Genomic DNA, 12,821 nt, shown 5'->3' on the forward strand with positions numbered 1-12,821 from the left:
TTTGGCACCACTCCAACGTTTCTATAATATGGCCCAAGCGGTAATCTTATTAAATATTGTCTCATTCTGACACACACCTCTCTTCCACTCCCTCATTTCGCTTCCTTCCCTTTCTTAATGCTTTTCTCTTCCCCTCTATCTCAACATCACTATTTCCCATCCATGTCTTATTCTCTCACTTTGCCATTTGCCTTTTTTTGTTTCTACACCCTTTTTCCCTGCCCCTGCTCTTCTCGTCTTCCTACTTTCTCCTCTCCATCAATAGCCTTTTAACATACCTCACCCTCTCTCCTACTCTCTTTGTAATTTCCTTTATTCTGCTTCTTCTGTTGCAGCCTCCTTTACGATGTGTCCCTTGTTTCCACTGTTTTCGTGTTCTCCCATGTCCATGTTGTTTACCTCTTATGTGCTCAGCTTTTCCTACAACCATACACATAACTGTAATCTTTTGTATACAGTTACATCTTGCAAGCTCTCCAACTATAGAATCCTTTTATTAAACAAATGCGGCGCAGAGGGCTTTCATTGTTTGTATTACAACCCATCGATTACGCCTTTATTTGGTTTGGTTTTGGTTTCCAATGTAAAAGCAGATAGTGCTGCAGATTTCTTTTTTTAAACAATTGTGGTTCAAACAGAAACCCTACAATCAAGGCCGCCTTTTGACATGGGTGGGTTTAGCCCAAACCAGGGTACCAATCTGTATGGAGCTGTCTGCATTAAAGCCCTGCAGACAGCAACACCCCTCTTACATGGTTCCAGTGATGCTGATTAAATTGCTTTAATTTTTCCTGCCGTGGGTGCAGTTTTACGCTCCATTAACCCCCCTCTCATCAGCCCTCACCCCCGCCGCGACGCACCAAAACCGATTTGCACCACCTACAGCTTGTTGTTTGTGTTTTCACGGCTGGAGAACTGTAGCAGTTCTTTGCATTGTGTTTTAAGGTGCATTTCATGCATTACATCTAGGTTCTTGTTCTGGAGATTTAATATAGACTGGTTATTTTGGGGGGTGAATGTGAATGTGATTAAATGTTTAAATTATAAGTGTTTGAAAAGTCAACGCAACCAGTACTTTAGTTCTGAGTAAAAGTGTATTCACTCAAGCTCGCACCCTCAGACCAGAGACCACTTCTATTGCATTCGCAAGGGATGACGGGAGGAGTTATATGTTGTGAAGGTTGGGAGTCTTGTCCAATGGATTTATCTGCAAATGTTTCTCTTTACTTTATTTTGATTGGTGTAGACTTCGTGAACCATGTACAACTGTAGTAAATGTAGGAAACCCTTGGCCCAGAACACTATAATAGAGCGTTTCCATAATGTAACAGGAGACCCAGGGATTTAAGTGGGCTGGGTCCTGTAGGTGCTCTGCACAGGCAGTTCTCAAAAGCAGGTGCCGAGACAGATCCCTTTTGGCCTCTCCATTTCTACCCTCAGGGTGAAAAAAACATTAAACCCCTAACGCTGTTATGTTACCATCTGTCACTGCTTTTAAGGTAACTTTAAAGAGGCTGATTTTTCAGCCTTATATAGCCAAACTTGGAGCGCTTTACATGGGCACCACCAGTTAAATCACCCAGACACATATTCATATTTTGAATCAGAGGATGTTGAGCCAATGTGAGGCTCAAACCTGCTTTCTCAGTTCGAAAGTCGGCAGCTCCAGCCCTTAGGACACACCCTGTCTCACAAAAAACTGAAACATTTTCAGTATAATATACAACAAATTCATAGTTATGCAATTTATAACCATTGACAAAGCCAATAGTGCTGTTTTGTTGTAGGTGTAATATTACGTGCACACTGTGCTACATACAGATTTTTAGCTTAAGTGTTTTAAGCCACACCCTTATTACATTGGCCACGCACCTATGAGATAACATCCCCCAGTTTTTCATCCCACATAAAGCCCTGAGGAGACCCTCCTCCCAGTGGCATGACACAGGCCCTCAACCTACAGGGGCGGGGGGGGGTAGGTCTGACCAGCAGAGGCCACCCTCAGCGTAGTACTCTGACCTGACTGAATCCAGAACGGGGGCCCCTCCATGTACCTTGATGGGGGGGCTCAATTTTTGTTACATTACTGCCTCAGGAGGTGAATCCGTGCCGGATTGCCCCCGAGGCTGTACTTTGCATTTCGATGATTTGAAAATGTCAGAGTTCTTAATAGATTCTGGGCCAGATGTACGACCAGGACAATTTGCAACTTGCAAATTACGCTTGATTGTGAGTCGCAATTTGCAAGTTGCAAAATGCCATGTACAACAGTGTCTGACACACTGTTTGCGATTCCCAACGGGGTCTCAAATTGCATGCTTCATCAATATTCCTGAGGCACTCGCAATTTGCGACCCCATTGGGAATGGCTTGCCCTCCCAGGGATGGTGGCCTGCTGGGCCCAGCAGACCTCCATGTCTGGGACTGCTTTTAAATAAAGCATTTTTTTAATGCAGCTCAAAAACAGGATGTGTTTAAAAAAGATAAAAAATAAAATGTTCTATTTTTAAGAGCAGGTAGGGGTCCCTGGGACCACTGCCTGCCCTAAAAAATATTTCCCCCTGCATTTGCAAAGGGAAAGGGGTCCCCAGGGTACCCCTTTACATTTGCGAGTGCATTACCACCCATTTGAAGAGGGTGGTAAATTACAAGGGTTTTACAACTGCAATTGCGGGTGCAAAACGTTCATGCATGGGGTAGAGAGTCGCTATTAGGAAGGGACACTCTTGAAACGCCCCTTCCTAATAGCAAGTCGCAAATCCTATCTAGCAATCGCAAAACAATTGCGACTCGCTAAATGGGAATTGTACATGGCCCTACTCATTTTTGCATGCGCAAATGTGTCGCAAACCCGTTAGCGCATGCTATTTAGGGTCGTACATCTGGCCCTCTGTGTTTAACTGAGCCTTGTAAATGTAAATGTACAGGAATTTATATAGCGCAAATCACCAACCGGTCTCTAAGCGCTTGCTTAGGGAACCCGTCCTGGTATTCCCCTGTGAGATAACCCCGGCACGGTATCCGCAAGGTGAAAGCCAGGCACCCCGCCGCGAGGGACCGTTGTGGAGATTAAGCAAGCTATTGCCCAGAGTCACAGAGTGTGAACCCGTGAATCGAGTAGGCACCGGAGCGAGAATTGTCGAGTCCATGGACATTTTAGGACTCAAGACCCCGCCGAGCCAGGAATTAAACCCTGGTCCCGGGCTGACCTCTGCTTCCAGGTCTGCCTCCTCTAACCAGTGAGCCACACTTCTCCACAGCCTTGTACGCTGAATCCAGACAATTCTCTCATGCAGCATGTGTGCAGTGTCTGGATTAGATAAGGAGCTGCCGGACCTCGCGCTGCTAGAGTCTGGAGCCAGCCAGAGAACACCAAGTACTTGCTGCAGGATAAGAAGGTAAGTGAATGTTTTTTTTTCATTTTGAAATGTAAATGTTTGTTTGTATGTTTAATTTTACTTATGTCGATCCACTTTTTTTGTGGATCACCAACTGCCACTGGGAACCGGTACCTGTGGGCTATTACTACTGTTACTTTTCTTGGCCGTTATTGAACTTTTGCCTTTTTCACAAGTTCCCTTAATTTTTTTTTTTTTTTAATCTTGTTTTGGCATTATTTCAGCTAACTTGTGGTATATTTATTGTTGGCATGTTAGGAGGAGGCAATGTCTAACAACCCTCTCATTTCTTATGGAACCTGGAAAGCAAAAATTAGAATAGAAACTCTGGGTGCTGGTTTACAAAATCTATGTGGTCACAATTGAGGGCGTATGTTATGTTATGTTATGTTAAACAAATTTGTAAAGGCGCAACTAACACCATTAGGTTTCTTGGCGCCAAAGTAAAGAGAGCAGAAGATAGAGCAAAAAGGCCATTTATTGATAAGATTCTGTAAAAAGAAAAGTTTTAAGGGCGGATCTAAAACTGGGGTACGAAGTGGTCGATCTGAGGGACAAGGGGAGGGAATTCCAAAAAGTGGGGGCCAGGAAGGAGAACTTAAGCCCGCCGTGTTTCTTCCTCTTATATCTAGGGATGGAAAGCAAGGCCATTTGGGAAGACCGGAGAGTGCGAGAAGGGACGTAGGGTTGAAGAAGAGAGGAAATAAAGAGGGGGCCCTGACCGGCAAGAGATTTAGAGATGATACAGCCCAACTTGAACTTGCAGCGGGCGGCTACAGGGAGCCAATGAAGGCTTTTTAGAAGGGGGCGGACATGTTGATCTCTTGGGAGGAAATGGATCAGGCGGGCAGCCTGATTCTGGATCAGCTGAAGCCGCCTAAGTTGGTAGGCTGGGATGCCTACATAGAGCGCGTTGGCGTAGTCTAACCTCGATATTACAAGCGCCATCAGGGCCAAGGTAAGGGCCTCGGAAGTAAGTAACCGGGAGATTTTCTTAATTTTTCTTAATTGAAAATGGCTGGAGGAGACTACCGCGCTAATCTGGGGCGTCATGGAGAGGTTGCTACTGATGACGACTCCCAGACTTTTGACACAGTTGGCGGGGCTGGGTGGACTGCCGAGGCTGAGAGGCCAGAAAGAAGAGTCCCAAGGGTTGAGGGAACCCCCGACAAGAACGAGCTCGGTCTTGTCGGGGTTGAGCTTCAGATGGTTTGAGCTCATCCAATTGCTGATAAAGCACAGGGTATTTTGGAAGGTGGCAATAGAGTCAGTGGAGGAATCAATGTTGAAGATTAGTTGTATGTCATCAGCGTAGTTGAATGCTGTGACATTAAACTGACGGAGGGCACGGATAAGTGGGGAAAGATACAGATTAAAGAGGAGGGGAGAGAGGGAAGAGCCTTGTGGGACACCACAGGACAGTTTAACCTGGGAAGCAGTGAACTGGGATAGTCTGACAGCTTGATGGCGTTGGGTCAGAAAGGATCGGACCCAGGCCAGAGCGGTGCCCCGGATGCCAGCCTCCCCGACACGGTCGACCAAGATCTCATGGTCGACCGTGTCAAAGGCGGCCGACAGGTCCAGGAGGACCAAGGCCTGGCAGGTGTTCGCGTCCGCTCCCCTGCGCAGTTCCTCCATAACAGAAAGAATGACGGCTTCTGTTGAGTGCGCAGGTCTAAATCCAGCCTGCTGGGGGTCCAGTACACCAGAGTCTTCCACAAAGGAACTGAGAGTATGAGTGACATGCGACTCTAAAACTTTGCTAAGAAAAGGAAGAAGAGAAATTGGGCGAAAGTTGCTCATGATGGAAGGGTCTGCCGAAGGTTTTTTGAGGATGGCAACCACCTCGGCCTGTTTAAAGGGTCCAGGAACCTCCCCTGTGGCCAAAGAGTTGTTCAAGAGAGCAAGGGGGGGGTCTGGACAGGAGGTAAAGGCTTCTCGAAGGACTGAGGGGGGGCAACAATCGCTGGGAGAGCCAGAGGAGACTTTGTGTAGGAGTGAAAAAAAGTTATCCTTGGAAATGAGGGGAAAGTGAGTAAAGGTGTGAGTGGGAGAATAACTTGGGACACAAAAGGAAGTAGGGGCAGGTGGAGAGAGGGAAATGCTGGTTTTGATTTTGGTGATTTTCTCCACGTAAATTACAGTATAACCGGGAAATGAGCCATTCCTAATCACTGTCTCAGCAAAGAAGGTCAGTAAATATTTTATAACTTTCCTGAAATTCCAGCACCTTATGAGGAATCCGGGGATGCTGAAAGTTGGAATACCTTTGTAGAGGCAGAAAAAAGATTAGCATCACAATTCTCTGTTGAACCCAGTCTTGTTTTGGAGAGGTTTAACTTTTATTCTAGAAAACAAGCTGCTGGCGAGAATGTTGTCCAACATGTAGCCGCTCTTAGGTTTTTGGGCAGCAGCTGCAAATTTGAGAGTGCTAAAGATCAGTATTTGAGAGACAAAATTGTTTTCAATTGTTATTTTAAGAAAGTGCAAGAGCATTTCTTATGTTTCACTAATCTTACGCTGGATGAAACAGTGAACATTGCTAAGGTGCGTCTGGTGGGGTAGAACCTTTGAACGTTGAATGCTGTAAAGAAAATACAATATGCTCATAAACCTAATAGAGTGACCAAGAGCCATATGTATCAACACATTTCCCCATAGACACAGAATGGGCAAAACCCTTTGATACATCTGCCCGTCTTGCACGTGTTATTGATGCAGTTCGCACAATCATTTGGGCAATAATCTCATTAGTCCAGCTCATGGGAAATATGTGCCAAGTCCAAAAGAGTTGGTTGCTTTGTGAAAGTTTGCAGAAATGGCGCCACTGTCAGAGTGAGCTGTGCTCCAGATGTGGAACAGCAGTTTGTACAGAAGAATGAGGGAATGAACACTACGACAATTTTAACAGTGGGAACCCTTCCAAAGGATGTAGGTGAGCATTCACCTCGCGGAGTGAATCGGTTGAATGCTGTTGCAATGGACAATGACCATGTGGTAGGGGTGATTGCTGGTAAGGATGGGCCATTCTGCAACATCAAAATAGGAGGTGTATGTCATGAAGTAATGGTGGACTCGGGTTCAATAGTTAATATGGTTTCTGAAAAGTCGGATAAACCATATTGGTGTAATAGGCTGCTAAAACAAGCATTTGCAATGCAATAGGTCTCCCATTTCCGCCAGTTCTGAGCTATTGACATTGTAATTGACAATGTCTTTTTTGTTTTCGTTTTTTTCAAATAAAAGGCATTGTCATTTACAATGCCAATAGCTCAAACTCGCGTAAATGCGAGACCTGTTGCATTGCAAATGCTTGTTCTTTCTGCATGAAGACAATAAAAGCATTGAACGTGAGCCAAAGATTCCTTCTATTGAGCACGCAGCCTCAGGCAGCTGATGATCTTTGATATTTCCAATATTGACGTATCTCTCCAGTGCCAAATTGCACAAAGTCTTGCATAACTTTTTTTAGATTTCATTACAGAGCTTTCTGCCAGGTAAGTCTGCGTTGTGTTTTTGGGGAGATAGTAATATGCAGATGTGTTTTAGCGATTGGACGAATTTAAGTCTGGTTTTAATGAAAGAGCACAAGTTTCATAACTTAGTATTACTTTGAACAGTTGCTGTAAAGAGTTGGTTTCCCAGGCTTTTTGCACGTTTAAATTGTTTAGCACTCGGTGAAGCTTGACATAGTGGTCGGAATCTCATTTTCAATCTGCTTTTCTCAAGCTCGAGACATATTAATAATTTAGGGGCATATTACCAACAACTAGCGATAATTATCGCTATGTTGGTTTAGCGGCGATATTTTTATCGCCGAGCTGCAGCGATTTTGATCGCTTAGGAACCTTGCTATTATCAAGGTTTATCTCCTAAGCGATAAAAATCGGCCGAAATGCATGAATATCGCTGAAAAGTCCGCGATATTCATGCATTACCGAGCTAATGCTCTTAGCCATGTTATCACCTACCATTGGATAAAATGGCTAAGAACTGCTCAGGGGCAGGTGTTAGCTTTTGGAGATATTCGCGCTTAGCGCGAAAATCTCCAAAAGTTGGTAATAGGAGATAGCGATGTTAGCGACTGTTTCCAGTCGCTAACATCTTGGCACGCCCACTTTGAATGTCATTAGTGATAAATATCACTGACATGTAAAGCGGGGCCCAAGATGGTCGCTATCTCCTACTAGCTGTCGCTAACTGGTGTTAGCGACAGCTAGGTAATAGGGAGATAATTTTATCTCCGCTTTCTTGGCTTTTAAAGCCAAAAAAGCGGAAATAAACCCCCTTGATAATATGCCCCTTAGTGAGCCAGGTTTTGCAATCTTGCATTCCTCCCAAAATCCGATAATACATGATTCTTGCAAAAATTGCTGTGTGGTCAAGCAGAATTCCAGAAGTAGCTTTGCCTGAGATGTGGAGGTTGAACAAGAAACAATCATTTGCAATGCAAAATACGTCTCGCATTTGCGCACGTTTATGCTATTGGCATTGTAAATGACACTGCCTATTATTTATGTTTTAAAAACCAAAACATAAATAATAGGCGTTGTCATTTACAATGCCAATAGCTCAAACTTGAGTAAACGCGAGACATGTTGCATTGCAAATGCTTGTTTAGGACTTGTGCCCTGCTTCGGGTCGAGTTCGCGCTTTATAAATATGCAAAAAATAAAAAAGTGAAAAACACCACAATCGAACAACACAGCCGCCCGGAGGAGTCAATGCACTGTTAAAAAGTAAAGATAGCGCCATCACATGCTTCACAACGCAAAATAGCAACAAACAGGGCGGCATCGACCCGAATCGGCGACGCAGTGTACCTCCCCATAATGTCCTTCTGTCCACAACGAAAGGCAAGAAGGACGAGATAGCGGCCAGCGCTCGGCAGCCAGAGGAGAATGCATCGTACCTTAAGTTCTTAGTGCCTCTGAACCACAATGCCTGCTTCAGCGCTGGAGCCTTGAGACCCGCCGGCGCCGCCCCTCCTCCAGGCGCCACCAAACAGTCCGCACACCGGAAAAGATGAGTCACACCAGAAGCCAGGGACTTCTTGTGACCACTGTGCCGTTGAGCCGCGTTTTAGCCATGAGCGCGTAATGGGCGTTAGCAGCGTCGAACCAGCGCAACCAGTTAATCTTCTCCGACCTCAAGAAGCCTGCTCACGCACCCCAGCAGCCAGCAAGGGAGCGTGCCCGGTTGTGGCGGCGGGGATGGGGGAGAAGCTGCTGTGGAATTCCAAACGTTCCCGAACAGACTAGACATGAAAACACTAACAAGTTACAGGACGTTCGTTTGCCTGAGGTTATAACTCTGTGAGACTTCCTTTTTCTTCCTTTTCTTTTTTCTTCTTTCTTCCTGTACTGTCCTCTCTTCCTTTTCTCCTTTTGTCTCTTTTTCTCTCTTCTTCTTTCCACTCTTTTCTTTTCCTTTTCTCCTATCACTTCCTGTTGAACGGTTATTTTATAGTCATTTTTTATACCTTATGTTCTTTCTCATTCGATTCTCATGTATTATTTTATTATCTTGTATTGTGTTTCTCTTAAAACCAAATAAATATGTCCTAAACTGAAGAAAAAAAATAACTCTCTGAGACTGAGAGAACCTCAGGTCAGATCCGACGCCGAAGCTAATCAAGCTCAAAGTTGTTAGCTGTGCCCATTATGCCACACCCTCTCTGCAGTGGTCAAGGAAAGAAGTCCGGGGTCTATGATTCTAATCTGTAAATGGATCCTTTACTTTTTCTTGATATTATATATGGCTGTTTAGTTTTATTTCCATTTCACTGAAGGACCGTCATTGCCATGATCTATTACTTTCAGCCTAAGTATGCAAAAGTCCCAGTGGTTAAGTGAAAGAGGGAGAAATATGGTCATATAAGCATTGGTCTTGCTGTACTCATTTTAGCATTATGCTTTTAACCTCCGGGAATGCCAGTGAAGTGATCGCAGCAACTGATTAAATAATGGAGGGCAGACATGAACACAGTTGTTTTTTTTGCTATATACTCACGTCAGTGGTCCTTATTTTCACCCAGCAGGATCAGTTCTTGTTTACTTTTCACTCTTCCCATGTCAATAAAATAAATAGCAGTAGCGTAATGTGCGCACCTATTTTTATAGTACTTGAAAATTACAAAGACAGTGGCATTCAGCGCATTTTTCTAAAAATGTGTTATTTCAAAGTATTTTATTGAAGATTGTTAGAACCGGCTGTCTCTAGTTGGCAGAGGTATGCACTTCTGACAAATAGGGACACACCTTTTCTAGTCAGGGCAAGGGGATCACACCCTTTGATAACCCCTGCTCACCCCCTTGGTAGCTTGGCAGAGCAGACAGGCTTATCTCAGAGGCTGTGTGTTAAGCATTTATGACCACATACAGTAATAAAGTGAATACACTACAAATGGACACGACACAGTAGTATTATAAAAATAAGGATTTTTATATAAGGCTTAGCACAAGACCAAATAACGACAAAAATATACCACAATCTTAATAAATACTCTTGGAAGGGAAAAATAATAGTTCAAGTGTAGTTTCTTCTTAGCACAAAAGTCTTTAGTAACAAAAGCAACTCTTCTTCGTGGAACACAGTTCTTGGCAACAATGTAACCCACACGGGAATTACACGACGTTGAGGCAAAGTTAATCCAAAGGTTCGGCGTCGACCGCAAGGAGCGCTACGTCGAGCCCGGAGTCACACGGACCCCCAACAACACAGTACCTTAGGAAAATGAAGCACACGATGATCAGCGGCGTCGAGCAATCCGGCGTCGCGTCTTCGGTGTCGATCAGGCCTCAGTAGTCGTCGATGTCGATGATGATGTTGCAAGAGTGAGCAGCGCTCACGGCGTCGAGAGGGCACGAAGTCGATGCGATCAGCAGCGGTGCAGACACGAGGTCCCTTGGAGCTGGAGCCGAACTCACTACTCACTGGCGTTGCTGCTGGCGTCGATCAGGCCCGGCGGCCGGCGTCGAGGAAGCGGGACACTGGAGCCGTTACTCACGATGTCGAGCTGGATTCGGCGACGTCCGTCGGCGTCGAGATTGCTGGTCTCTTTCAGAGGTGCTGGATTCACAAGTTCCAGCAAATAGCACTTAAGCAGATGAAGTCCTTCAGCCCTGTGACTTCAACAGGAGACTGGCACTCTTCCAGTCCTTGGAGATTTTCTTAGCAAAGCGTGAGAGTACACACACAGTTCCTCTCTCCTGGTTCCTTGGCAAAAATAAAGAAGCACTGCAGGATTCCCCCCAGCAAACAGCACCCTGGCAGAAGGGGTGGGCAAGTCCTTGGATCAGCAGGCTTCTTGTCCTTGGTTCAGGTTTCCTTGTCAGAAGTGATCTAAAGTCTTGGTTCAGGGGTCCTTCTCTTATACCCCTTTTTGGCTTTGATCCCTTTGTCCATGCGGGGGTATTTCCCAACATCCTGGGTCTGTTGTGGGTGGAGCCAGGTAGAGGCACCTGGCCTATTCACTGAGCAGGGCTGGGTCCTCAGACGCCCAGCAGGAGGTGGAGCCAGCATTGTCACTGGCAGGAGCAGAGCTATCGGCCTCCTGGTAGGAGGTGGGGCCAGGATCGTCCATGGCAGGCACGGAGCCATCTGCCGCTTGGCAGGAGGTGGAGCCAGCATTGTATCAGGCAGGGCAGGCTATCAGCAACTACTCTCCCCCTACTCTCAACGCAAATGTCCCACTCATCCCACACTGACTCATTCAGACCTCTGGAGCCACCCAGCTCCTGTCACACACACACGCAAAACCAGCAGAAACCAGAAATGGTTAGACAAGAAAATAGACACTTTCTAAAAGTGCTATTTTCAAACCCAGAGTCCAAAAACCATCCACCCAAACGGATGCGTTATTAGACCCCGAGTTCAGGGATACCAAACTCGACATTGCACCATGCTCCCCGAGTCAGCTAGGATCATAGCATTAATAATCCTAGCGGCCCATTCTAACTAAGGGAGAGCAGGTTACCTCGCAATAGTGAAAAACGAATATGTCTGTAATTCACTATTAGGACATGCCAACTTGGTCAGGCCTGTCCTACCTTATACTTACAATGCACCCTGCCCGTGGGCCTACCATTGGGGTGACTAATATGAAGTTAAGGGAAGGTTTAGGGACTGGCACGTAGGTGTACTTGCGCAGTCAACGTGACAGTACCAGACCGCACGTAGGTCTAGCAATGGCAGACCCGTAGACATTCTTTTACGAGGCCGCTCTTGTGGGTGGCACAACACGTGCTGCAAGCCCACGAGCAGCATTTGTATTTACAAGCCCTGGCACTCCTGGTGCACTAGACTGGGGACTGACAGTAAACCAAATAAGCCAAACATGGAATTCAATCAGTACAGTAATTTAACATAGGGAGCACTTGCACCGTGGCACTGGTCAGCAGTGGCACAGTGCCCAAAGCACCCAGACTCTGATGATTCGGATGAGGAACAGCGGGGACGCTTTGTTAAGTGCGCTGAGTTGAAGGAAGTGATGACTCACTTGAAGGACAATTTGGCCCTTTAGATTGTGGTTCCTCTGGATGAGGAGGAAGATATCTTCTCTCAGTACCGCCGGAAGAAGCCTGATGCTCTTCCCTTCCACAAGCCATCATCTCAGAGGACGCCTCTCCTAGCCATGCAGTTGATAAGAAGGTGGACAGTGCTGCCAGGCGGGCTTACTCTGCAGCTAACTTTTCCATCAGGATTGGTACTTATGCCTCGTATGTGGTTCAATCGCTCCTGCATGATATTCAGGCCTTGTCAGAAGACCTTCCGCAAGGGGAGAATGTCAATTTATGTCTGTCTCTTATAGAATTACAGGCCAGCTTCCTGTCTGACATTACCTTTGACTCTCTGTCCTTTGCAGTGGCCATTTCTGGTTCCATTGTTTCTGCTCGATGAAGCATCTAGATGAGGTCTGCGGCCTGCACTGATAGGTCGGGTTTTGGTTATCGGCGAGCTTTTGGGAATCTCCCCTCAGCTGGGAAGGGGCCCTCCCATCCCTTTTGTGGGAGTGGTGATGGCCATGGCACCCAATTCTCTGATAAGTCCAGGCAACAGCCTGCGATTGCTGCCCTTGCCAGTTCCACACCAAAATTCTCAATGTCTCAGGGTGAGCGGCTGAATTGGACAATAATCTTCTGCTTGGACAAGCAACGTCACCTATTCCTGGGTTCTTCGCCTGGTGGTCGAAGGTTATTCTATCAACTTCTCTTTTCAGCCTCTAGATCTTTATGTTCTGACCCGACTCTTCAGAATCCACTGCAACTGCTGCGGTTGAAGTAGGGGATCTTGGATCTTCTCCAGAAGGGTGCCATCATTCCTGTTCCCGGGAATGAGTGGGATCAGTGTTGCCACTCTCTGTTCCTGGTACAGAAGGCATCAGGGGGGTTTCCGCCTGTTCTGGATCTCAAGACTGTAAAT

At 46.0% G+C, this 12,821-nt stretch overlaps 1 protein-coding gene across 2 annotated transcripts in view; it reads right to left on the minus strand.

The window, feature by feature from the left end:
- Positions 1–8,699, minus strand: part of LOC147749086 (retinol dehydrogenase 16-like) — a 94,358-nt gene extending 85,659 nt beyond the window's left edge. Inside the window, exon 1 of one of the 2 annotated variants that reach the window (XM_086965984.1) lies at positions 8,311–8,699. Coding sequence is in view for 1 of the 2 variants with exons in the window: in XM_086965976.1 (XP_086822102.1) it covers positions 8,222–8,305 (84 nt within the window). In the remaining variant the exon portion in view is untranslated. Of the gene's footprint in view, positions 1–8,221 lie in introns of both variants that reach the window. The other variant, XM_086965976.1, reaches the window with a different exon arrangement.
- Between the last annotated feature and the right edge of the window lie 4,122 nt (positions 8,700–12,821).

Source organism: Lissotriton vulgaris, chromosome 1_1 (genome assembly GCF_964263255.1).
Source record: "Lissotriton vulgaris chromosome 1_1, aLisVul1.2, whole genome shotgun sequence".
NCBI classification, from domain to species: domain Eukaryota; kingdom Metazoa; phylum Chordata; class Amphibia; order Caudata; family Salamandridae; genus Lissotriton; species Lissotriton vulgaris.